Source organism: Myodes glareolus, chromosome 5, assembly GCF_982192425.1.
Source record: "Myodes glareolus chromosome 5, mMyoGla1.1, whole genome shotgun sequence".
NCBI classification, from domain to species: domain Eukaryota; kingdom Metazoa; phylum Chordata; class Mammalia; order Rodentia; family Cricetidae; genus Myodes; species Myodes glareolus.
The window spans coordinates 50,250,228-50,277,670 of NC_142030.1; the positions used below are offsets into that span (position 1 = coordinate 50,250,228).

Sequence of the window (27,443 nt, forward strand, 5' to 3'; positions counted from 1 at the left end):
TCAATTCTATTTCTATCTATTCGCATATGCACACCATTGTGTTTGGTACATTTTAACTCTTTTCTCCAAAATCTACATAAATAGGTTTAGATCTGCCTTACAGAGCTCTGAACACAGTGCTTTACATAACGTACAGGTATGGGTGGGGCTCTAACAGTGATCTATATTCTTGATCTCGTGATACATACAGACTTGGTGGTCCGTTTATGAACACGAACATGTCTCTGGTTTACTCTAGGTCTGGATAGGTGTTGCCCTTGTGCATGAATGAAGCATCCCTGAATCCTAAACTGCCAGCTTTACCTAACAGGTAGTAATCGTCAGAGGGAGAGGGCAAATTACAGGCAAGTTTCAAAGAAAAGCAAGCATCCCACATGGCTAAGGAAAAATTCTCTGTGGACTTGCCACCCTCGTTGAAACGTTTTAACCGTCTTCATGAAGGAAGCTTGCTCCCATATGAAGAGCATGAAGTCTTGTGAAACCCATGCCATTGATAGCTCTTACCTCAAGTTCCATGTGTGTCCTCATCCTCGGTTCACTGGAATCATCTGTACATATATCATGTACCTAAGTACATGCTTACAGAGGACGCACCCTTTGAACGTGGATGTGATATCAAACAGCCACCCATATTACTGCTGTGAGCACTTTGAAGTCTGACTTAGGGTCTCCAATGTCAAACCCATAGCTCCTCAATGTTCGTCTCACATTGATGGAACACATTTCTTCTCTTCTTCCTCCGAGAGAAGAAGTTATGAAGTTCTGATGTGGGAGGCTTGTCCCTTTCTTGGGGAAATACATGCTTTGCTCTATTTTGTAAGTTCTTCAGTCATCTTTGGTTTCTTCATTCATCAGCACCCAGATCAAACCCAAGCCACTTTTATTATTAATACCCACATTCTGATAGCATGTATATTTCTGGCTACTGTTGAGCAGGGGTAGTGTCTCAACCAGCACCCTGCTTGTATAATAGGTAGAGCGAAACCTTTATATTGTTGAGTCATGACTTCTGATTCAGATAAACTACAAAGCAGTCAGAAAGGCCTCCTTGGAATACTTGCTCTCCCCAAGTCTCTTTTGTGAAATTCCTATTAGCCACCCCAAGAGACTACAATGGCTACTTGCAATGGTGTAGGAACTGTTTGTTTTTCTTCCTGTCCTATACACAAAAACTTTGATATATTTGTTTTAGCAGCGTCTCTGAGCCCCAGGGCATCAGGGCATAATTAAAAAAGAACATGAGCTGGAAGGAAAGGGACAGGGAAGGGGTAAGGCTAGCTTTCATAATGAAGCAGTGGCTATGGGATAGGAAAGTCCTAATTGTAAATTATAATTAACGTAGGATTATAGACACCATTAGAGGAACAAGCAGGGAGACGGGGTATCTCCTCCGAGAGGCTGTTGCTTTTGGTGCTGTTCTGAATTTGTATCTATTAGCTACCCAGAAGAATCAAAGAAAATATTCCACTCACTCAAATAAAATTCAAGGATAGCCCTCAGAAACCTGTAAGGATGAAGAGCTGTCAGATATTATAACTATATATTTTAAGTCAAAGATTTTTCCATGTATCTGGAATAACTGTCCTATGGAGGAAACGTGGCAAAGAATGCCTAACACACTTTGTCCTGCTCTGGCCCTTTAAGTGCTCGTGGCTCTAGGCTGGAACAATTTAGTAGCAAGCAACATGAAGCTATCATGCTTGTTTAAGGACATTTTCAAGGATCCATAATGCGGTCTGCAGGCATGCATCCATTTGGAGAGAGAGAATATATCGTGTTTACAGCGCCTGCACCAGCATATGTGGACATTTGCATTTGGAGATGGAAGTCTATTCCTCTTCAGCTGGAGTTTTACCCCTTGTTGGTACTGATGGGAGGCTGAAAGCTGGCTGCAGGCAGAGCTGTGGACCAGACGCTCCTTCCTCTTCTGGTGAATTCATATGTTTCCTTTTACACCTGGATTTGGTACTTAATCACCAAGTGGATGCACTATCGGAAGACATCGGTCGCCGTACACTTTGAATTGATTTTTCATGCCGACTTTTCTTGAAAAGGCGTCTTACCTTTGGAAGTGTTTTGCAACCCAGATTTTAGTGTGGTGTGTAGCACCGTGCCTGGAGGATAATTGAATGCTAGAAATCTGGTGCCTACCTGGGCTGTGGTGACAGTTTCACTGCCTGGCAGAGGTCTGTCGGTTCCTGACAGAAAACAGGGGCTTGACTGGAACGCCTGGGGAATTTCAAGTACCAAGATGTTTGTATTACAAGCCCAGAACATAATAATATTGAATTAATTCTCCAACATGCATTAATGAATCATCTTTAGCTTGGTAAGGGGAAAACAGTTTACATAACTGGCAACTTCCGTTTACATAACGGATGACTGCTGGGCTTGGTGGGTTTGAGTCGATAGAAAGCAAAGTTGGAAAAGGAGGAAGATGCAGTTCCGGATGCATTATTATTTGTGACATGGCTCAAGATGGGGGGCTGTGAGGAAAGCGAAGATGACAGAACTGGCACTAACCACGGTGACAAGAAGTTGAAGAGCAGCCGACATGACATCTTTCCTATCGCGCTGCCGAGAATGTCAGCTTTGTGAAGGACAGCGAGAAAATGGTTTGCCGAAAACTTGAAAGGTAGATTCCAGAGACGCCGGCTGTGTCAGATGCAATATAGTCTGCCATGGCCGCAGAGACTCACTTCTGACTCCAGCGATGGCCTGCAGGTGGAAGAGTTTCCAGTCTTCTGCAAAGCTCCAAAGAGGACTACGCTTGGCCTGCATATTGTCTCAAGTCTCCAGGATCATGAGATACAAGAAGTGAGGTTAGCCTGTGTGCAGTTAGGTGGAACCAGAGACCAGGGGCAGTTTATCTTGGTGTGTACCTGTGTTTGCACACAAGTGCACATATGTGTGTGTGTGTGTGTCCCTGAAGCATCATTTAGAGGCTTCCAAGCTTCTCTTTAAGCCAGAGACACAGGGAAGGAGGTGTCCTTTGCAAACTTACATTGTGAGTGAAGAAAAGAAAGGGGAATGGAATTGAGGAGCTAGGGAAGAATGGGATCCAATCAGAGCTCTGCTTCTGCATCTGAATGACCTGCAAGCTTTCAAAACAACAACTGGCTCAGCCTCGGTTGCAGAATGATTGGCTCACAGCTGTCAGAGCGTAGGTAGAGTCAGGCATCAAGAGCTCCTAGCCTATGAAAACAGGGTGGTCAAGACCCAGCTTCTAAGATCAGTGCATCCCACCTGCTTCTCCTCTTGCCTTGCTCACTTCCTGCTGAAAGATCAGGGGATCCGGCGGCTGAGACGTGCAGAGTCTGAGCAACGTAGGAGCCGCCATCAAAACATTAATAGAAGGCATTAATAATGGGGTAATAGGTCCACTGTTTTTCCTTTCCCCGTGTCCATGCCGAGGCAGCAGGGACCTAAGGAGTCAGAAGCTAGTGAGGAAGGGGTTGTACAGTCATGCGTGAGAAAGAGGGGCATCCAGGTTCCTGTCCTTCCATTCTGAATGAAGTCATATCCCAGATTAGGACTTTTGAGTGAAAAGCTTAAAATCTTGCCTTTTCTCCTTTATGATTCATTAACCATTGAATATTGAAAATTAAAGAGCATTTCCCTTGTTTCCGGGAGGGTGGGGGAAAGTGTAAAAGACTGTTGTCGGTGAGACAGTAGTTCCGCACTGCTGTTGCGTTTTGCTTTGCAATTGCCATTGTTTTCCTGACGCAGTAGAAACTGCACATGCCTCTTTTGGAGGGGAAGATCGGCTCAGAAAGGGGCAGTGTTCTGCTAACACAGTCTCTGGTTTCAAGTCCATCTCAGTCTTAGGGGAGTTAAGAACCTGAATAAAAGGCAGCCTATCGAGCTGATGAAGTGGCTCAGGCAATGAAGCAGGCTGGGAAAGCAAAGCTGACCAGCACTGGGAAAGTGGAGACAGAAAGATTCCCTGGGGCTTGCTGATTGGTCAGCCAGTCCAGCTAAACTGACAAGTCCCAGGTTCAGCGAGAGACTCTGTCTCAAAGGACAAATAACGCTAAGGATGACACTCAGCTAGCATCCATCATCCACATACAAAAAGCTGTGCACCAAAGCAAAGACATCCTTCCAGACCCTGAAAGAGCCTCCATTGAGAGTTCCTTTTTGTCTTGGTTACTGTGTATGTGTGTGTGTGTGTGTGTGTGTGTGTGTATAAACGTGTGTGCATGTCTGTGTATCAGTGGTTCTTAGCATGATTCCCAGAGCAGTGACACCACAAAACCCATTAGAAATGCAGATTCTCAGGCCCCCTCCAAAGCCTACCGATTCAAGAACTGGTAGAGCCAGGCTGCTCGAGTTGCCACAAGGCCTCCAGCTGATGCTAAGACATGGTCAAGGTTGAGAACCATAACCCTGCGAAAGTATATATAACTTTTGGAGAAAACACAGCTCCTAGGCCAGCAATATGGCTTAAGGGATCAGAGTGCTCACCTTGCATTCCTGACAACTTAAGTTCAATCCCAGGAACCCGCAGTGAAGGACAGAACTGAGTCTTTAAAATTCTTCACACATACACCATAGCGCATGCATGCCTGTTCCCTCTCTATTTCCCTGCCTTTCTGTTCTCTCTCTCTCTCTCTCTCTCTCTCTCTCTCTCTCTCTCTCTCTCTCACACACACACACACACACACACACACACACATTTAAAAACAAAAATACTTTATAAAGGAAAACAGCACTCCCTCAAAATCTTTGGCACAGGTTGTTTTCTGAGCACTCCACCTGTGAACCATTACCGGTGAATTACGGAACTCGGCGGAAAAGAAAATGATGATTCACAGAATTTTAGAAAATAATTATCTCAGGTCACACTAAAGTGACTTCGTAACTACTACTACTGTTAAGCTTTCTGGTCTTTAACAAACCGATCCCTACTGGATCTTTCACCAAGTCTGTCAGACATCGCCCCTGTCACCACCACCGTAATAATACAGATCTGGCGAGGTCAGATTATTAAGCAAGGGCTTTCTGGTGGCCCTGGTACAAGTCATGCCTTGGTGTAGTCCCCAGGAACGGCAGTACCTTCAGCAGCTGACAAGGAAGCTGCTGGAGAAACAGCTCCTTCATGTCCCTTATAGCCTGGAGTATATTCAGTTTGTTCCCCTGCTCAACCTGAGGCCCTTTGCCCAAGAGCTCCAACTCTCTCTTCTCTCCTTGAGAGCTTTCCAGTTTCTCTGCAGCCAGAGCTGTTGTAACTGGCTTCCTATGGACGGTTGGAGCCGTGTGGTCAGACTCCTCTGTAGCAGTCTGACCAGTATCCTGGAATGCAATCAGGCTGATGCAGTTGGAGGGCCCCTGGGCCCAGGGACAAAAGGGGGACCTGACTCAGGAAACCCTGTTTGTGTATACCCAGATGTTCTGTCATGTTCTGCAAATCATGGCCATGCTCCCCCAGGAGGTCTGTGAGCCCCTGTACATGCTGGCTTTGGAAATCCTCACCTGCTATGAAACCCTAAGCAAGACTAACCCTTCTGTCAGCTTCTTGCTCCAGAAAGTCCTAAAGTCTATAGTGAAGAACATTAGCCCCGAGGAGCGGCGCCAAGCCCTATTACAGAAGATCAACAACTTCTGACCTGTGGAGGGCAGAACAGATGCTATACCTCCAACATGGTGTTTCTGCAGGGCCCAGAGCTGAGAACAGACCTGATGGTTACTGAGGATGTGCACACGATGAAAGGAACAGAGCACTGTGAAGAAAGTAGTTTCTTAGGGATTTGCCACATACTACAATAAAACTCTTTTGGGTTTCAAAAAAAAAATTTCCATTTGCTGTTGAGACCATACAGGATCTTATGCCCTGATTCTGCAGGTGAAGTCTGAAGGAGAGCTTGGCAGACTTAATGAGGCTCATTTATTTTGTGACTACATCAATACACATTTACTTGGTTTCCATCCTGCTGTCAACAGTGTTCCCAGCTCTAGCAGGGAGGAATCGGGAAGGCAGAGTCCTCTGATTACCTTAACGCACATCCCCAGAGCGAAAGGCAAGATTCAAAGCACAGTTTACGCTTGTGAGAATTAGCTAAGAAGGTGAAACACATCTCACCGTTCAGGTTTTTTTGTTTTGTTTTATTTTGTTGGTTTTTGTTTTGTTTTGTTTTATCGTCTTGGGTTCAAACCAAAATGCTGAGTTCAACAAGGCTTCTTGGCCCAGGAATGAATGTCTTGATCCACAGACAAGTTCATCTTGGAATTCAGAACATGCAGCTGGAGATGTCAGTAATAGAATGTTTGCCGGACATTCATAAGGCCCTGGTCAGTCCTCATTACCACCAAAAAACAAACAAACAGAAAAGTAAATAAATCAATAACGGTGACAAATATCTCTGGGGACATCCCTGTTGCTGGTTGTGATGTCCAAGCCTCTATGTTCATTGTCAGTTATGTCTAATAGCACCGGTTTTTCTCTGTGTTAATTTCCTGCTAAACGTGAAATTGTTTGAATGGCTTCCTTCTTCCTCCAGTCAAATATGGGGGTGTACATGCCAATTGCATGTGTTTAGTACATTAGCAAACTGGTTTTGGTATAACAGCCAGAACTGAATGAAATTCAAACTTGTAATGGAAATAGCGAGACATTATCAAAGACAACCTGACAGGCATTTTGTGGTGGCCAGTGAGTTTATCCTGGGATTTAAGGACAATGGAAATTAGGGATACTTATAAATATAAAAAATTAAATAAACTTTGTGACTTGATCTTCGACTTTTGTTCAATAGACTTGAAAAATGCGAGCACACACTTAGAACTCACATCTCCTTGGTGGTGATCATTTTGCTTTTTTACTTCCTGTGATTAGGGAGGACTACAAAAAAAGGAGAATAATATTTTACTCTTTGGGGTGACTTTTTTTCTTCTTTTTACAAATTGAGGTAGAGGATCTTTTTTAGATTTTTCAAATAAAGTACTTGTATTATTTAAAAGGAAGGGAAGGTGATTGTTTAAAAGCAGAAGTTGGGTGCTAACTTTATGTAGTCAACTTGGTAGACTATAGAAGACTTTCTTCCCATCTGTTGGGACCCTGAGAAGGCTCGTGAGCACGACCATTTGTTTGGTCTCGATAACTGGGTTGTGCAGACTGAGAAATGTTCCTATAGACTTCCGGATGACACAGCAAGCTGCAAACTGGCGTAGCCCATTATCACAAGTCACTAGATCTGGGAGACTAAAGGCTTTGAATGAATGGGTCAGATATTTCCAATGCAAATGGTCTAGAGAAGTGTGTGTGTGTGTGTGTGTGTGTGTGTGTGTGTGTGTGTGTGTGTACTCAGGGTGACCAGGAACTGAAAGCATGATGATTCCACTGCAATCACTAGGTTTTCCAGGGTCTTGCTCTTTATCACAATAGCTCACTATAATTGGACAACGTCTGGGTTGTTAGTTAATACTAACGTAATTTTGAAAAGTAATTATCAACTGAGTAATTTAATAAGAAGCAAAACATGGCACGTGATTTTTGTAGGAATTTTCATAAATAATTGGAGAGCCGCAAACCCCGACGCCTTTGAGACAGGTAACGTAAGCTAGAGATCCTGCCAGGTAAACATCCATCCGGCTGAGGAAAAAGGTGTTGGTTGGCAATTGTCAGTTAATGGCAGTTGTTGGAACTTTCAGGAGAGACCAGAAATCTAAACTGCTTTGTAAAATTTTCCTAATTTTAAGAAGACTGGAGGGGCTGGAGAGATGACTCAGTCAGTAAAGGGCTTGCTGCCCTGGAATGAGGACCCCAGTTCCGTCCAAGTGCAGCACTGGGCACCTGCACTCCTGGCACTGGGGAGGCAGAGGCAGAGGAGGCAGGTTGACGGGCCTACTACATCATTAAACTTCCGTGAGGCACCCTGTCTAAAAAATTAAGGTGGAAAGCAATTGAGAATGGTACCTGGTGTTGACTTCTGCCCTTCACAAACATGAATGGGCATGCACACAGTCTCTCTCTCTCTCTCTCTCTCTCTCTCACACACACACACACACACACACACACACAGTCGTGTTAGCTTCTTTAGATCTTTTAAGTCTACGACCAGACAGAACCAGCTGGCCAGCTGGGCTTAACCTGTGAGCCGTTTCACTATTTCATACCAAGGAGAGAGAGAGTTCTCTCAGCTCCCTCTGAATGAGAACCCTGAACCATCTTCTGCTTGAGAAGCCCGTGCAGCCTGTTTCTATGGTCGGATCCGTCACTGCGCTTGCTGCTTCTTGAGCAGACAGTTTCCTCCTGGTCGGAATTTGAGCTGCTGGTGTCAGCTATGTGAGGTGGCCGTCACATAGCGTGTCTTCTTTCAGGCCTGACGGAATCGGAACTGTGACGGTTGAAGAGAAAGAGCGCTTCGAAGAAATCAAAGAGAGGCTCCGAGTTCTGCTGGAGAATCAGATTACACATTTTAGGTGAGGATCTGTGCTTTGGGGGCCTGTGGGAGGTAAGAACGAAAATGCCCAAAGAATCTTTATTTCAGTTAAAAAACAAACCAACAGCAGTTTTATGTCTATCAGAGATACATAAGATCGTTAAAGCGAAATAGCGAAAGAAAATAGGCCAACCAATCCCGTATGGCCCTCAGTAGCTTCCTGACTTTGCTTTCTTTCTTTGTATGGTATTTATTTTGAGGTGGAGTCTCAGATGGTCCAGGCTGACCTCAAATTCCCTCTATAGCCAAGGGTTATCTTAAACTCCTAATTCTTCTGCCTTCATCACTTGAATGCTGGGATTAAAGGTGTGTGCCAACAGATACCAAGTTTTGTGCCGTGCTGGGAATGAAGCCTAGCACTTCATGAATGCTAGGGCAAGCGTTCTACCGACTGAAGTAGACCCCTGGGCCAAAAGTTCAAATTCTTTAGTGCATTTCTGTTGCTTAAAGAGCAAAGATTTCCTTGTGGGATGTGACTGGTAATGTCATATAAAAAGTTGAAGATTCTTCAAGGTCCCTAGGTAAAGAAGTTTTTAAAACTTCTACAATTTGGGCCATAGTGAATGGGTTAAATTTAATGGTGTTCATAACTATTTTCCCCCACTCCTGCTACCTGTGCATAGTAAGAAGGAAGCATGGGTCAGCCTGGTTGGGGGCTGGGGTCTGAGACCAGATATCCAGCAGCAGGATTATGACCTTGACCTTGGCACTATGCAGTCCTCTTCTATAGAGCATATGGGGCATTTTTAATACAGTAATGTTGGCTCCGCATGTAGACTCTGAGGCAGGAACTTCAAGACAGTAATTGTGCTTCTCCTAGTTTCCATATGCCAGTTACAGGGTTAAAAAGGTACTACCTTTTGTTTTCACCTGTAAACAACTGTGTAAGGTAGGTATAATCTTCACTTAAGCAATGGGGAAAATACGGCCAGGAGGAACATGTGTCTGGCCACCCACTGTAGTCTGAATATAAGCAACCCATCCTGTTCTCTATACTTTTGAGCAGTGTTTTGAAGGACTCTTGACTGCCAGAAGCCATTGGTGGCACCTGTTGCAGTAATTGACACGCTTCTCTGTCAGCAGACTGCTCCTTTTTATGGACTAAGACTTGAATGAAGGGGCTTTAACTGACCATCCACTGTAAGGAAAATGCATCAACAATAAAGCAGAGATCCAACAACAGTGAAAAAAAAAAACATCCCAAGCAAGTTAGCCGGAGTCAGGAATTTATCCCAGATTCACACTGCTTCAGGCTTCAACCCTTTAGGACTCTAAAAGAAGTGTGTTTGGATTCCAGCTGGTTTGGGCTCCTGGCTTTTCATTGCTGCACCCTGTAATAACACACGAGGTCATGTGTTTTTGCTAACTAGTGTTTTCCTTCACAGTGGAAACCCAGACAGAGCTCTGAGCCGCCGCTCTCACTCCTCTGCTCCGGTGCAGACATTTGCAGACTCCTCCTCAGCCATTATTCACACATGGACATATAGACAGATTATATAGACCCATATATGGTGTGAACTGGGATTAGCATAACAGTGTGACAAAACAGAGATCAGTTTTCCGTTCCTCAGCACGAGTTGCTATAGGAATCAAATTGCAGCATGCTTCCTCCTAAAGTGTAGCGGTGTGGGCAACCTGAAGAATTATGGCTTTTTCTTTTTTTAGATATTGCTTTCCATTTGGTCGGCCTGAAGGCGCTTTGAAAGCTACCCTCTCGCTCTTGGAACGGGTAAGGCTGAACGTGAGCCGCATAAACAAACGGACGTGAGAGGAATTGCCAAGCAAGCCCTGCAGTTGAATGACCTAGTCTGCAATTGTCCAAGGGTTTCTTGACCGTTCTTGAAATACCAGGAATAAAAGTGAGGAAGCTGCCCAAATTGTAGAAGTCTTATTTTCAGATTCCCAACTAAGTTATCATGAAGAGTCACTCTGGGCCCTTCCCTCATGTCCCCACCGGCTTTGTCACGGCAGCTGTTCTGGGGTTTTCACATTAGCCGGCATTGAGGATTTTACACCTGAACTCTTTCAAAAGCAGAAATGAGTGACACATGGACCTGTAACTTAATAGTCCCCTTTCCTTCTGCATGAAGGTTCTGATGAAAGACATCGTCACTCCGGTACCACAAGAAGAGGTCAAAACCGTCATCCGCAAATGCCTCGAGCAGGCTGCCCTGGTCAACTACTCACGCCTGTCCGAGTATGCCAAAATTGAAGGTAAGGCTTCTGCCCGCCACTAGTTTTGAATTTAAATTTTGGTATGCCTCCCAGGGAAAAATCTCTTTTCTCGATGGACACCAGAGAACAGCGGTCCATCTGACTACGTTAAGCTAGCTGAACATACTTGAAACGTGGAAAATAACGTGACTGGGGCCAAATACATAGATGCAAGGTGGGACATCGGCTCATGAGACAGCTTAGGAGGGAACCAACCTGGAGTGTGGGGTGTTACATAATTGCTAAAGTCCTTCTGACAGTTTATATTGCCCTTAATATCTTCTATGAGGATAATGTTCACTCGTGAGTTGGGTAGCATCGTTACCTTCTTTAAATGTAGGAAGCGTAAACAACATGCTATTACTGCCAAGAGTATTGAAAGTAAAACAAGCCTCGAAAAATTCAATATTCAGGTTCTTCTTAACTCTCGCTTATTCTTTGGAAGTCTCTTCTCTTTGGGGAACTTTTCAAATTTGGTGACAGGATTGTATGGAATCATCCTCAGAGGCTCTATGTTGACTCTGGGCATCATTCTTTCTTGTTACCAGAGATGTTGGAGGCATATTAATATTGCTGTCTCAAGTTGTAGGGAAGCAGTCCTTCATGACTGCATAGTTCAAAGGAACTTTAAAACAATTCAACTCAAGAAGAAGCTATGGTTCTTTGGGACCCAGTTACTCTCAAAGGCATTAATCACTTTTCATTGTTACCCCCCCCCCATTGGCTGCTATAGGGTGATTTGAAAAGCATACCCAACCTGACCAGTGGTGTAAGTGCATACATGTGGAAGTTCTGTGTGCAAGACTCAATGTGTCCACACTCTGGAATCTGATCTCTCACACACAAAACTCATGACACCTAAAGAAAGCAAGCAAGGGCACATTGTCCACCTCGGGACATCAACTGGGGGAACATCTGATCAGCACGTGCATGTGCGCATGTGCACACACACACACACACACACACACACACACACACACACACCCCATCACATCTACTGCCAACGTCCTGCTTCCTTAGAAAATTAGCTGGCAATCATGTTAAATTCCCAGTGTTCTGTACACTACATGTCTTCCTCCCTCTCCCGATTTTGTCTTTGTGACAATGCAAATTGTGTCCCAGTGGTAATGAGTTCATTGTTATGCATCCAGGGAGAAACACTTAAGAATTGGGCACTAGAAGGGTGTTTAACGACTCTTGACTTGGTAATGAGTGGCAAAAGCAGAGGAACAAGAAGATCAATGGTTAAATGGCTTTATTAGCAAATAATTGTTCCAGCATTCCCAGCCCAGGACATAATGATTGGTTGGACTGGGTAAAGTCAACCACGCAACTATGAATCCTAAATCCAGAGATGGGATAGGATCAGGAAATGAAATGCTCAGCTTCCACAACTGCTGCCTCATAGGTCTTGGTCCAGTTGTTATTAGTCTTTTGGTAAGATCTGCTCTCTTCTTTCAGATAAATATTTTTTAAAAAAACAAACAAACAAACTTTGTGATCTGTAAGTAAAAATGCATTCATTTCCAAAGTAGATCAGCTGGTCTGTGATCTCCTTCTGTGCTCAGTTCTTCCTGGTTGTGTTAATTACCTTTTGCACTGTGACTCGTAGGTCTGGGGAGTCTTTGAAGAAACCAATCTTTTTATCCCAATTCTCTTTTCAGAGAAGTACCTCATATTCCACACTACCTGCTCTCTTCTGCTTCTCTCCTTCCTTGTCCGTGATTGGCTCAGCCACTTTTTGATACGACCTCTGCAAAAGTGGCTGAGACGCCAATTTCAAAGCATGCTGGGATTGTTAATTCCGACAACCCCACATTCTCTGGCTGCATGTGTCAGGTTTTCTTCCATGAACATAGTCCACTGTACGCTGGAATATTGCAGCTTCAAAGATATTACTATCAGACAGCTTGCTTTGAACAAGGCTCAGGTCCTACCCTCAGAAAAGAAATCCTCCATTTTTTTTTCTTTGTTTTTTGTTTTACACTTGAGCCTCTATTGAGCGTTAGTAGCTTATCTATCTGAGAATTTTGGGAAGAAGCTGTAGTAATATTGCTGGAGACTATGTTTATGAAGAAATACCTCAAGAGCCTTAGATACTAAAGTCTGAAATCCTTAGTATCTTGGAGCCTTAAATCAATGGAATTCTGTTTCCCTTGACCCATGATGTTATTGGTCATTGTATTCTTGCCAATGACTCTAAAGAGACGTGCAAAATCATGGTCACAATCTCTCTCGTGGCTCACGGCATGCTGAATGGTTAATCCAGTAGTTCCCAAATTTCAAAATTCCTTTTCCTTTTATCCTGTGTTTATCCCAAAATACTCTGTGGCTATTTCTCCTTGAGCTAATGTAACGTTTTCCTCTAACCTATGACCTTTGACCTCTTTACCTCTGACCTAAGCCTCTTGCATGCCCAAATCCTCTTTTATAGGGAAAAAGAGAGAGATGTATGAGCATCCTGTCTTCTGCTTGGCCTCCCAAGTGATGGATTTAACCATTCGTGAGTACCTTCCACCTCCTCACCACGCTGTCTTCGCTCTTTCTGTTTCCATTACTTCAAGAAATCCAGATCCAAACCAACTCACTCTCCTTGCTTCAAGTTTTTAGCATTGGCTTGTCTGTTGGTTCTGTCTGTGAAACCCAGTGTGAGAAGTCCAGTCACTTTTTATCAGCCTAAAACAGGTTAGACACTCAAGCCGTTTGTTTGTGATAAACTCAGATTTGTCTGTGAGTTTTTTTTTTCTCCCTTCAGTTATTCCGTCTGTCACCTGAATGCATTTTTACTTTGCTTGTGTGTAACCCTAATTCGTAAAGTGCTTGTCACTGGTACACAATCCAAAGGTAGCAGCTAAACTGAGGAGCAATGCACTGGGGGTCAGGTAAAGGACATCTGAGGCAAAGTCACGCTTCCTTTATCCATGTTTAAGATGTCAAACTGCGAAGGGTATGAGACCATGAAAGATGCTCCGTGCTCTGTGAAAGACAGATCTTCTATGCTTCCTGTCTAGCCTCTCTCAAACCGGGAAGTTTTCCTCCTTCTCTCAGGAGAGTTTTAGTTGCCCTTGCCCTCAAAACTCTGGCTGGAACATATGACTTAATTGTCACTGGAAGGGTTCGTGTATGTTTCATAGCTTGATTTCACCTTGAAATTAATTTACTAATTTTCTATTTGTGCAGCCTTTCCCACATCTGTGAAGGAGCCTTTTTTTGCTGGCCCCCAAACTTCGGGGCAGTGGGAAGCCAAGGGCCACCTCTTCTGTCCCGATATCATATATCACGCATAAGTGGGGGGCATTTTGGTCCACTTGCTCATTAATCTTGCATATGTGTTCTTGTCTCTCTCTCTCTCTTCTCTCCTCATTGTGCTTCTCTCTTTCAAATAGAGAATCAAAAGGATGCAGGTGAACCGATTGTCTATGCCTTATCAATTTCCAGGACTGTTGAGTTCCATTCAGTTTGTGTTTTTGTTTCGTTTAGTAGCTCCTTAAGGTATGTGCTCCCGGAGAGCGGTGTGGAGCTGCAAATGACACTTAAGGAGTTAATTTGTGCTGTCTACATGCATCTCATGCCCCTTCACTGCTGGCCTTTGGAGAGCAGCATTTCCGTAAAGGCGCACGTTTGAAGGAACAGAGTTCTGATTTGCCCAGAACTTCCTTCAGCCTTGGTTCTAGGCTCTAGTGACTTGGTCTCCCGTGTGTGTGGTGTTTTGTTTTGTACTTTTAAAGACCCTGAACCAAATGAATCTCCCCCGTCTCATTTTTCTGTTTTCTTTTTTTTTTTTCTGTTTTTTGCCCTATGGAGAAGTTCATGTTCTTTGGTGAATGTTTACTGGGCAAGGGGAAGTAGTGATGTCCCTGTTGTACTTGTATGTGCTGTGTGCTGGTCAATGGCTAAGAAGGAGTCTGTTGTGAGAAAGTTCTCTGGCTTTGGAAGTTTCCTCTTGTTTTCTCTCAAGACTCCTGTGCCCTTTTTAGGTGAGAGCTCTCAAATGGAATATTAATGAGTGTGTGATATCAATCAGTGTCTTTAAGAGCTGACAGATTTCTCATTTAATCCCGCATAACAGTTGAACGCATCTCAGCACAATTCAGAAAGCATTTCAATGTGTGCCAAAAACAAGGTTAGCAATAAACGTTTCAAGACTCAAAACTATATACAAGACACATAAGTGATAGCCATTGAAGGTTCCTTAAGTAAAAATAAAGCTCCATTCCAGAAAACCCATATTGGCAGTGATGTAAATTAAGGTCTGAAGAACAGGAAGAGAGCAAAACTGAACTCAAAATTCAGTGTCAAGGCAAAGGTTAATGTGAACTTGGGATATTCAAGCCCTCGTCTAAGCAAATTAGATTTTGATAACTTCTTTCCTGGCCTTTAAATCTCAATACTTCTATAATCGGGAAGTGAGCTTTTGTTTTCCAGCCGCCCAGACCTGAATAACCACACAAAAACTATATTAATTACAACATTATACAAGAGCATACAGAGGAGAACCCCACATCATATTTCCTGTATCATTCCCTTACCTCTCTGCTTCCCTAGGAAATAGAGAGAAAGAACAATGATAGATATATAGATGATAGATAGATTGATAGATAGATGATAGACAGACAGACAGACAGACAGATAGATAGATAGATAGATAGATAGATAGATAGATAGATAGATAGATGATAGGTGATAGATAGATGATAGATAGATAGATAGATAGGTGATAGATAGATGATAGATAGATAGATAGATAGATAGATAGATAGCAGATAGATAGATAGATAGATAACAGATAGATAGATAGAGGATAGATGAGATGATTGATAGATAGATATATAGATGATAGATAAATAGGTAGATAGATAGATAGATAGATAGAGAGATAGATAGATGAAGTAGATTATACAGAGATAGAGATATGGAGGGTTACCAATGCAAATTGGGGTGGGGGTGGGATAAGATGCTAGGACTGGGATACAAAGTTTTCCTGGTGTGTTTATCCAGAGCGTGTTCTGAGAATCTACAAGATTCAGTCCATGGCTTTCTGATGGACTTTATGCTTTCTATCTTGGGACATTATTAGAAATTAAATGTCCAGCTTAGTTACAGTATTACAAGAATAATAGAGGATGCAAAAGATTGTGAAAGTCCAGGAAAGAAAAGCTGAGATCCTACAGGAGAACTCTATAATTTTAAATGCATTTCCACTAAATTGTCACATGTTCTAAATCAAGTGAGCTCCAGGGAATTCAATACCACTATTGCCGTTTTGCCTCCACTCTTGATGAAATAATTGCATAATTTTCTGATCATCATAGAGATTCCACTGAATTTTTAAATAAAATCTTTTCCTTTAAATGTACCAAGGGTTTGCAAAACTTGTAAAGATGATCTTTTAGGTAGGGGATAGATACAGAGATAGGAAAGTGGGAAGGAGGGAAAGAAAAAAGGAAGAAAGAAGGGCTGGAGAGATGGCTCAGCAGTTAAGAGCATTGCCTGGTCTTCCAAAGGTCCTGAGTTCAATTCCCAGCAACCACATGGTGGCTCACAACCATCTGAAATGAGATCTGATGCCCTCTTCTGGCCTGCAGATAGACACACAGACAGAATATTGTATACATAATAAATTAATAAATATTAAAAAAGAAGGAAGAAAGAAGACAGACATAGACAGGAAGAAAGGAGAGGGAATGAAAAAAGAGAGGGAGAGATGAAGAAATGAATGGAGGGAGGAAGGAAGGGACATCAATAGCTCGAGAGGTACGGTAAGGAGATGGATGGGCAGAGAGCCAATACCCTACCTTGGTCTGAGCACTATGCTGAGAACTCTATATGAATGATCTAACTGGATCTTTACCTTAAACTCACAAACATGGCTTCACTATTGTCCCATCTTAGCTGGGGAAGCTGTGTTTCAGGAGGGAAAGTGACTTTCTCAAGCACTACTTCACCTCTGGTCTGACTAAATGCAAGGGCTATGTTTTTGTCTCCTTTTACCTTGCAGACCACAAAAATGGTAGGTACTTAGACGGTATCCATTCAGTGGTTGAAAGCCAAAGATACCTATAGCTTTTGACTATAGGAAGAATACAAAAATAACAGAACAGTCCCATTCGGGGTCAAATCTTGACATTGTGAATTCTTCCAGCAGTGTTTGTGGTGATTTTTTGTCTCTCCAATTGACAGAGCCTTCAAGAGCAAGTCAAATCCAAAGAAGTTACCTGGGGAAATAGTGCTTGCTATGCACGTACATCTAAGAACATGGTTCAAATTCCCCAGCATCTGTTTAAAATTCTGTGCATGACAACAGATACTTATAATCCCAGCAGTGGAGATGTGGAGACACTGAGGTCTCTGGGTCTTGCTGATCAGCCTCGTCTCCTCAATGAGTTGCAAGCAAGCAAGAAACCCTGTCCCAAGAAATCAAGGTGACAAAAACCATAGAACGACATCTAAGGTTGATTGTAGTCTGTTCGTGTGCACACATACACACACACACACACACACACACACACACACACAGGCATGCATGCACGCGGGCACACACACAAACACACTTCACACAAGGGCTTCCACAGACTGTGCTGTGGATTCCATGCCTTCTGCAATACCCAGTTTAATTTCCCACTAGTCTAGAGACTGTCGAAATAGACAAGAGACAATCAAGATCCCATTCTCAGCCCAGCACTGCGCAAATGCAATGACCCTGCAGTCTCCCCACCACAAAGAACCAGTGAGGTGAATCCTATTGCTCAAGCATCCAGGCTGTTCTACAATGATAAGCACTCTTGCTTCGTATCTTATACATCAAGAGTTAAATGTCTCTCTCTCTTTCCATCTGTTTTGTCTAAATGATGCCGAGATAAACCAGTTTCTAAGTCCCAATTATTCTGTGAACAGCACTTCTCTTCTACTATACAAACAGTGAGGGGAACAAGGAGAAACACATTTCTTCCCCAGACTGTTATCAAGAGGGATTTCATAGGAAGAGAGGAGGCACTAAAGTATGTCATGAACATATGCAATGGACATAAAGCCATATCTTTTCTACCAGACAAAAAAATATGCCGCTACAGATGTTAACAGTTGTTCAGGGAGGGTTTAAAACATGCTTAGTGGCTGCCTCCATATCTTATTTAATTCTCACAAGAATTCTAGGAGATTAGTGCTTTATTGCAGTGTTTTATCGAATCTAAAATTAGGCGTGATCATGAGATATGCCATTAATTTACTATGAAGAATATAATGATGTCAGTCAACTGGTGACAGGCCACTAAATGTAATATGGGTCCAAATTTCTGTGGCATTAAATGTGCTCTGTGTACTAACTGAGGTAGGAAATTGGTCCTCTCTTCATGGATATCTTTCCGGTTGTGAGCTTTAGACTTTGATGGCTGAGCCGTCCCTCTAGTTCTGCTCATAGAAATCTTAAAGCAGAAAGTTGTTGGGAAACATGCTGAGAACAGCTGGTTAGGTGCAGGGTCCAAACTTCAACAGGAGCCCTTCTAAGCCCACAGCTCATGCTTTTCAGATTATCGTTGAGATGTGATTCTGATTGAGTGAGTGCAGGCAGGGCCTAAGAGTCCACATTTCTACCAAGCCCCCTAGTGAAGCTCTGGCTACTGATTCAGAAAGTATTCTTCATTTCCTACAGAAGACGTTGTAATCTAGTCTAGAATCAACCCGACCCATGATTCTCAATTCTGTCAGATACCCACAAAGTGCCAGTAGCTATGCCTGGTACCTGGGGACTGTGCAATAAGCCATGGTAACGATGGTCTCCACCCTCAAGAAAACTAGCACAAACGTAAAGAACATGGGAGCAGATCAAGCAATTTTCAGTCTGATGACTACAGTAAAGAAGAGATTCAAGATGCTGCAAGATTATAGCTCTACAGGAGCCTGTAGGCCACACCACAGAGCTGGCTACACCACAGAGACAGGATGAGCACCAGAGAGGACATCATAGAGTATGGGTCTGGGACCCCAAAAACTGACTGGAATGTTTTCTGACTTTTTTACAGTATTTCATCTGTTAACTGCCTCCCCTCCCCCATTCTCCAAGATGCTGCCTAAGAAGGTTGTGACTATGTATGTGGAAGCTAAGGGAGCCTTAACAGGTCCTTAACAGGATCACTAAATCCACGTTCTTCCTAGAGCAAATAACTATTTTTAAAAACTGAAATAAGAAGCAAGAAAAAGAACTTTTTTTTTGCTAGTGTAGCTGGGAAAACTCTGAAGGAAATGCCCTCAGGGGTGAAGAGTCAGAGTGTGTTTTCCTGTCTCTAACTGCTGATAGAATGTGTTCACATGAGTCGTGATGCTGTATGGCTCTGAAGAGAGACATGGTCACAGATAGTAGCAAGTAGCCCAAGACTTTTATCCTCGCTGCTGACCATAGACGAAACAGCTTTCCTCTCCAATCATCTGTATGAACGTTTAGAAATGACCATCACTGGCTCATCTTAGGTCACATGGTCATCTCCAGGCCATAATAGCTATAATAGTTACCCATGCTAGGCTCACATAACTGCTCGGTGGGCTCCCTTATTTGATTTTCCCATCAAGAACACATGGAATGGAGGAGAAACCATTTCCGTAAGAAAGTTATTACATGCACAAGAACAATAGGCATCTTCTTCCAGAACTAAGCTCATTTTTCCTGAGGTGTAACAGCTCATGCATGACAACAAAGTCTGACTTGGATTAAAAAAAAAATATGTATCACTAAAGCAGTATCTCTTCCCTTGGAATATAACTAAATTTAAATTTAACTATCTTAAATTCTTCTGGTTTTTTTTTTCCAAGACAGCATTTCTCTGTTTAACAGTCCTGGCTGTCCTGGCACTTGCTCTGTAGACCAGTCTAGCCTCAGACTCACTGAGATTCACCTGCCTCTTTCTGCCTCCCAAGTGGTGGGGTTAAAGGTGTACACCACTACCGCCCAGCTTAAATTCTTTTTTTTAAAAAAGATTTTATTTATTTTTTTATGTATACAGTATTCTACCTGCATGTCTGCCTGCAGGCCAGAAGAGTGCACCAGATCTCGTTATGGATGGTTGTGAGCCACCTTACGGTTGCTGGGAACCAAACTCATGACCTCTAGAAGAGCAGTCAGTGCTCTTACTTACTGAACCATCTCTCCAGCCCTTAAATTCTTTTTAGCTACATCAAAATGCCTGAGATTACTCTCTGGTTTATAGTTCCAGCTACATTTTTTGCTCCCAGGAATTTCAGATTAGTAAATTAGCTAAATGACCTGCCTTTGGGAGGCAAGCCAATTTGCTGTATAGTTTCCATGTGCACTGAAAAAGCACAATATGCGTTTCTCCTTGAAAGTAGTGCATAGGGCAGGATCTGCTGATCCATTCTTCCCCACCATTATCTGAGGATCTGTCCTGTACCAGACCATGCTATAGGCTCTAGAAATCCAGAAGTCTAGAAAGAAACAGACATATCCACATAAGTGGCCCTTATTCAAGGTCATGGCTACGCCAGGAGGGCTGTGTTCAAGGAGGCAGGCCTTGGTTATGAAGGCTTTGTATTGCTGGGGCATGTGATGACATACTTCTCAATGAAGTGACATCTTGGAAGTTTTTATGTCTGAACAGCATAACAAGTTCAGACGCTTGCTCTATAGAAGTCTTATTAACATCACCCTTGTTGGCCTGAAGACCTCTCAAAGGCTTCAGCCAGAGCTAAAATAGAAATAATGAGAGCTGAGGTGCATGTCCATCCTTTGGTTAGAGTGTGGGCACAGGATCTGGTGCAAGAGGGAAATAAACTAGGTCTCTTAGAGAGAGACTACACAGGCCAAGCCACCTAGTCCTTATGGGATAGAGACAAAGACGGAACCAATGAAAGAGTAGAGAAAATGATTCATGATTCACCTATCAGTCTTTGCTAACATACCAGTTAAAAGATGGACTCTTCTGAGGAGGATTAAGGGAGCTGCATAATAGGCAGTGTCACTACAGAAATAGTGTGTTTGGGCCCTGCAGTCTTTAGTCTGTGTACCCAGTATTACACGGATGCAGGGTACCTTGCAAAACATAGTATGTCTGATTAATGACACCTCCATCTCCCCCTCCCTCCCCTGGATCATAGCAACTATCTTCAGGCTAGTGTTTCCAGTAAAGCATGCTACAACTCTGGTATCTTCCTCCACACACCAACGGCTGGAACTTGGTACTACGTGGGTTTTCCATCCGTCATGTCTGCCCCTCATGTGATATTGCAAAGGCTGGCAGTTTGCTTGCTGGAACCAGAGATGGTCAGGTTATTTCAGGGCTAATTGGAGTGTCTCTCGCTCCTGGATGTTTCTCTTCCTTGGCTTTAGCTACGCATGCAGAGGAATTCTCTCTCTCTCTCTCTCTCTCTCTCTCTCTCTCTCTCTCTCTCTTTCCTTTTTTTCTGCAGTCACATTTAACTCTCTTTCTGGAAGCCAAGTGGAATTAATTGTGTAAGCATGAGCAATGGTAATTGGGTAAATGAAGTTGGAAACCAAGGTATGGTATTTTTGTTTTGCTCTGTGAGGAGAAAAAAAAATAGGGAGTTTGTTTTTCTGTGGTGGCAAACCTTACTGAAAGAATTTGGGACAGACAGTTGGCAGGAGGAAATCCATTTATGAGTTCTTCCCCAGGACTCATTGAGCTGAAACATGTGTCTGATGCCTCTCGGGTTATTGATCAGCCCCCGACTGTTCCATGCTGTACTGAGCCCCAGATCCCGCATTGTGATCCACAAAATCAGTTACCTAAGCACAGATGAGCAACGAGTTTCCGTGACAATTCCACACTGTGGTAGTAAATATTCATGACGAGAGCCATGTGGGTGTGTGATGGAGAGGTCCCCAACGTTATAAAATGCTGTTAGCCAAGTGCTTCTTTAAAATAACGAAAGGACCAGCCTCCCCTTAGATAGCGGTCGTTTAAAAATGATGTCTACAAATTCCATGGACACACAATCTGCCCTGGAGAAATTAAAACAGGAGAAAATGATAAAGATTATTTTTTAGTTATATGCTCAAAACACTGAGGCGGTCAAAACAAGACAAGCTCAGAGCCGCCCAAGTCTTGCTTTCAGTAGGCAGCTTTGCCGGAGTGCGGTGGCCTTCTCCTTTTCTTTATTGATGTCACCAGGATGGGATTCATTCCTCTATACCTTGGTCAAATCCATTTCCTCAGTTGAAAACTCAGGCAAAACTGGAAGAAAAGTTGGCAAAGGGTTGTGCCCCTCTCTCCACACAGATCACTTGCTGACCCAGACCTGTTCGAAAGGAGCAGGTCCAGGGTGAAGGAGACAGTCGCTAAAGAGAGAGAATTGTGGGCGCTGCGGTGCTCTGTGCCTGTGTGGAAAAAGAGACTATTGTCGCAGGATGTTTGCAGAGCTGATATTGTAAACCACATGACAGATGGGTCAAGTGCTGATTACAGTCTTCTAACATTTGGAATAGCGAGTAACATATTCGATAAGCTGGCAAGTTTTTATATATGATTCAACCCACAATATAAAAGCCACGAGAATTCCAAATTGAAAATAATTAAATGAGCTGGAAACAATCAGATACCACACATTTGCCCCCCAAATGACAGATTTTCCCGTGTTGAAATTCCACAAAGGGAGCACGAATATTCCCTAGCTCACTTGAACTAATAGCGGCCTTTTATCTGCTTTTGCAAAGCAATTAACTTCGGTCTGGCCACACAATGTGGAGGTTAACAATGACCATTTGTAGGCACTTCAGAATTGAGGGAGCTCTAGCTCATGCCTTGTTTGATTTGTTCCTGTCAGCAACCCTGTCGGATACACAGGGGGACATTCTTAATTCTGTGTCTTCCGTATGAGAAGAAACACAATCACAGAGGTTGCAAAATTAGTTAAAAAATGAATAGCTGATGAAGGATGAGAATCCACGTTGCCAACAACCCGTGCCCCACACTCTGTCTCTGGTTGTGTGAAGGGAAGAGTCGGTTCATGACTTTGTGAGTGTTGTTCACGATGTGAAAAGGACATCTTCTTCCGGGTCATGATGCAGCGACTGTCATTCATGTTTTCCCATCTCGCTGGAGCATCCGGTGTTTGCATTCAACCTCTGAGTGTCTGGGTAGGGGTGGTACTGAGATGCTGGTAAGAGTCCTTGTCAAAACCTGTCACACCTCCAGGACACTGAGGTGATGCCGAGGAAGCAGCGTCTCCCATTGCTGTTGGTGGCGTTTGCTGCTTGATTTGTTCTTTTCAGATTCGTTGTCTCACTTGTCACTCTCTGTGAAAGTCACTTTGTCTCTTTGCTTTTTTTTTGTTTGTTTGTTTCTCTCCACTTACCTGAACAGCTCCCCAGCCAGTTCCTGAGCCTCATCTTTTACTCATGCGCTTGCAGAACAGAAAGTTCTATCAGAGGCTCAAAGGCATGCCTAAGCCAATACCAAGTACTGTAAACTTCTATTGTTCTGTCACCCGGCAGCTTTCTAGTTTAGCTGGCTTTTCTGTTCACTCTTGAAATCCTGTTTCAGTTTGGAACACTAAGCTGAGGCTTGGGCTCTCAAGTGTGATGTTGTAGGTTTTGAGATACTTGGAAGAGAGCATTTACTCCCAAATGTCCACATTTTTTTTGTCTAGCTCTGTCTGACATATGCAACATTTTCAAATCTCAATGTCAGCACAAAATAACATCGGTGTTGCATAACATTTTGCATGACGGTTTTTTTTTTCCTCTGTTATGAGCTTCGATTCCGTTGTATGAAACGTTTCCTGAGTATACTGTATTTTCAGTTCTTTCCACCAGTGCTCCAGCTACTGCGAAACTGGGTCGGGTAGGGATGTCACAGGGTGTTTCGTGACAGCAGAAGTGGCCAAGGACCAGACTCACTTCTAACCACAAACTACTTGGCCTCTGGGGTTGCGGAAGGTTTTCACGCAGTGTTTTCTTTAAAGACAACATCTGACAGCATCCATGCCTAGTAGAGTTTTTGCCGTGTAGTTATCAAATCAGCTGTTCACATGAATAGAAGAACGGTAGCCGTGTCTCAGTAAAGAGGCTTAAGCTACAGATAATGGAGTCACAACTAATTCACAATAAATGCAAGTCGGGCTACATGGATTAATTGGCAGTCAAGTATTCTAGATTAAAGTCTCTTAACCCACTTACTTCAGTGGTTGCATGTCCGAGGCAAATTGCACAAGGTTTTATTAAACATACTGTCTGTATATATAATACACATCAGGCATACACATACCTGTGTACATGTACACACACAAAGAATGACTGCATGCACATGTACATATATGTGTATCTATTGCCGTTTAATGTAGTCAATCTAAAAGTCGTGCATTAAAAAAAATAAAGCAAATCTTCAGGCAGTCCTCGCTTAAGCATCTTATATTTCTCAAAATGTAAAAAAAAAAGCATTTGTACTTTTTAGGTAAATGTGAATGATAAAAATACTGGTGGGAATTATTTGATTTCCGCCTCCGATGTCGGGTACAACCCTAGATTTGCCGAGTGTCCCATCCCAAAGAACAATGCTCTCTGTTTCAGAAGTGAGAGATTTCAAAGATGTGGTCCAAGGGGGATTTCCTGCAGATCTGTATAACGTGCAGGCTTGTCTGGTTATCGGAAAATGTGTGTACATATGTGATGTATGTATGTGGATGTATGTGTTGAATGGGTAATAAGCATAGGCTGAGGGATTTGCAAATTGATGTGTAAATGTGATTGTAAGCCAATAAAAAGTCACCTGCACATATTTGCCATCAAAATGCAAGTGTCTCACTCTACACATATTACCCAAACATATATACACAGTATGTTTGTAGAAATGCCTGAAAGTCTATTCATGAAATTCTGATCGTCTGCTAAGAAAAATTACAGATAGGTCAGTTATCCCCAAAACACAGAAGTCAGTCTTGCCTCTCATTTTTTTTTTCTTCAAGTACTTTTGCCCTAGACCAGGCCGTCAGCTGTCACCCTAACCTCCTGAATCTGTTGCCTCGGTGTCAGCTGTACTTTCCCTAGCCTGCAAACTGACGTTCCCCAAAACTCCCACCTCCAAAGCTCCAGCTAGTTCCAGCCAGCTTTCCACTTGGCTATGATAGAGAGAGATATGATTTTATTGACCACATGCAGAAAGCTCGTCTCCACGCCTACAATCACCTAGTCAAACTGAAACTTTCTAATCTGATCATCTTGCTTTGTCCAGTTTACCATCCTAACTCCCAGTGGATAAAACATTTCCTTTTGAACGGTGTTTTACTGAGTTTGTTTTCTATTCTTAAATTCTAGATATTAATGATGTGTGCCACCTAAAAAAATGCCTATCTTGTTTCATTAGCCACTTCTTAGCCTTATTTTTAAATACACCCACTCCAAAAACAAGTTCGTATAAAGTATTAAGAAATTCTACTTAGCATTAAGGATGTAGTTCAATGGTAGGAAAGTTGCCTAGCATGTGTAAGGCCCAGGGTTCAGCCCCCAGCACCACAAAAGGGGAGAAAAGAGTGCAAAGAAACTTTATTTAAGAAGGCGCATTCTGACATCCAGACTCAGCTGATTCAGCAAAAAGATGGTGCTGTACCCAGCACCGGCTCAGCTCTGAGCAGGCTGCAGCTAAAGCAAGAGTTTCCTTCCTTTTTGAGCTTGTGGAAAACAATTCTGTGAACTCACAATCAACTAAAAAAGCAAGGCAAAGTGAATACATTGTTGCAACTTCCCTGTTAAAATATTGGTTATAGCAACCATGGACACAAACCACCAGCACCAGCCTGTCCACATTACTCTTGTAGTAATTCTGTCCTGCCTTCTTTATAATCAGGCAGAAATGGTTAGTTTTGCTTTCCATCTTTTCCCTGGGTGACTAGAAACACAGAGGCCTTGGAATGTTCATTTCCAACATGCACAACGCAGTGCCCAGTCAATGTGCAGACCTGCAATGAAAGTCAGTGCTGCCCTATGGAATTGTTGTTGACCCACACAGAGGACAAACACGGCACCAATCAACACCAAACCTGGAATCTGTTGCCCCTCGATGGTAGGCAGGGCAGTGTAGAGAGGGAGAGGAGGTAGATCATGTATGCTGTCTTTAAAGAATGTCTGTACAGATGTGACTGAATTGACACGGGCTGTCCTAGACGTCATTTAGCTTCGTCTGCAACCCAGAAGCTGGAGCACTGCTTTGCTAAGTGTATCATTATGACAACAAGGTGGCTTCCTGGTTTGCTCATTTAACATTTGCATGAAACTTTTTTTTAAAAAAAAAAGAAAAGAAATAAATTGATAACCATTCAGAATTTCTCACCCACTAGTTCTGTTGGCCACAAAACTAGCCTGCTGCTTCCGTTGAATCTTACCACAAATTCTTATACTCCAGAAAATGTAGGCCGCTTAATCACTCCTGCCAAAAAGCTCGAAGACACAATCCGTCTTGCTGAACTAGTCATTGAAGTGCTTCAACAAAACGACGAGCATCACGCAGAGGTGAGCAGGCTTGGTGTCCCCTAACTGAGGTTCCAGCACTGACTCCTCCCACCTGGTTGTGAATGAGAGCCATTAACTTCCCTTTCCTTTTAACGGGGCTCCTGAAGGGAGCCAAGGTAGAAGCTTTGGAAGGAGGCCTCTTTAGATGGTTGTCTGAATGACGGAGAGGTGGTAAATGGTGTGCCTTTCAGCCTAAGTTTTCAGATGTTTCTCTGAACCCGGGACTGAGGTGAGTGTAACCCTACGGGCCGGTGGCATTCGGCATGCACAGATCCATTGTCCACACACGAAGAACACTTTTTGGTCTTTCGTGGTTGTTTTTGTTGCTAGCACTGTTGTTTCGATTGGTTCTTTGGTGTGTAGACCACGGGTCATTTTCTTTTTCTGAGTTTTTCTCTGTATAATACTCTCCTCGTATAGCACGTTTCCATTTTTGACGTTATAGAGTGCCTGGGTCGCTGAGCACAGTGACAGAAACAATAAGTCCACGTTGTTTGGTTTGTTGCTTCCATGACGCAGACCCAGATAAGCAGAGCTTCCTCCACTGTGTTTTTACAAACCGCTATGAAAATGACTCTGAATTATAAAACGAAGGACCCCAAGACCAACTTACATGTCAAACCTATAAGGACGTAAACGCCCCAGCACTTCCATGGAGGACCTTAAGGATTCCACTCTGAAAACCGTTCCAAACTTGAACTTTAAAGTCACCTCTCTCCACATAACCTGGTTTTAAAATTACACTAATTCTCCCTCTTCCTCCACATCCCTATTTACAGAAAGGGGAGGGAAGGACAGGCTGTAAAAGCGATTGCCCAGGGACCTAAAATGATCTTTCCCATGACTAAGAGAAAGCTGATCTATCATACACTGTAAACTCAACTAATCCCAATTAATGCTGATTGCATATTGAAATTTCCTCCCTGTTTCTCTACTGTTCCGGTCAATCTTGGCTGATCGTGGCAGGGGAAAGAGGTACGTGATTCCACTGAATGAACGGGCCACCGCTGCCATGCTCTGTGCATGCCCTTCTAGTACCATGTCTTCTAATGGGATTTCCCTGGTGTTCCTGCTTTTCTAACACTGACCCAAGGAATGTAACGGCAACTTCCAGTGGACTGCTTGTGACATGGGTGCCCCCCCATGGCAGGGTAAATGTGGGGTGAACCCCTTGTGCGTGCATGAAGCAATTGATAGACTTACGAGGACTGCGGTTACATCCTGACACACGCCTCCCACCTGCCTTGATTCTGTCCCTGGCCTGTCATAGTTTCCTATGTCCGTCTGTATTTACCTTTATTACAGAAGAAGAATTCCAAGCT

The 27,443-nt window shown here is 43.2% G+C and overlaps 1 protein-coding gene across 13 annotated transcripts in view; it reads left to right on the forward strand.

Moving 5' to 3' along the window:
- The window catches only part of Cadps (calcium dependent secretion activator), a 433,680-nt gene that overhangs the window by 304,277 nt on the left and 101,960 nt on the right, over positions 1–27,443 (forward strand). For 4 of the 13 annotated variants that reach the window (XM_085687935.2, XM_085687936.2, XM_085687926.2 and 1 more), the window contains exons 14-19: positions 8,320–8,421; positions 10,107–10,170; positions 10,532–10,655; positions 13,090–13,158; positions 14,042–14,059; positions 26,015–26,121. In XM_085687935.2, coding sequence (XP_085544061.1) covers positions 8,320–8,421; positions 10,107–10,170; positions 10,532–10,655; positions 13,090–13,158; positions 14,042–14,059; positions 26,015–26,121 — 484 coding nt within the window. The remainder of the gene's footprint in view (positions 1–8,319; positions 8,422–10,106; positions 10,171–10,531; positions 10,656–13,089; positions 13,159–14,041; positions 14,060–26,014; positions 26,122–27,443) is intronic. The other 9 variants (XM_085687937.2, XM_085687927.2, XM_085687930.2 and 6 more) reach the window with 3 other exon arrangements.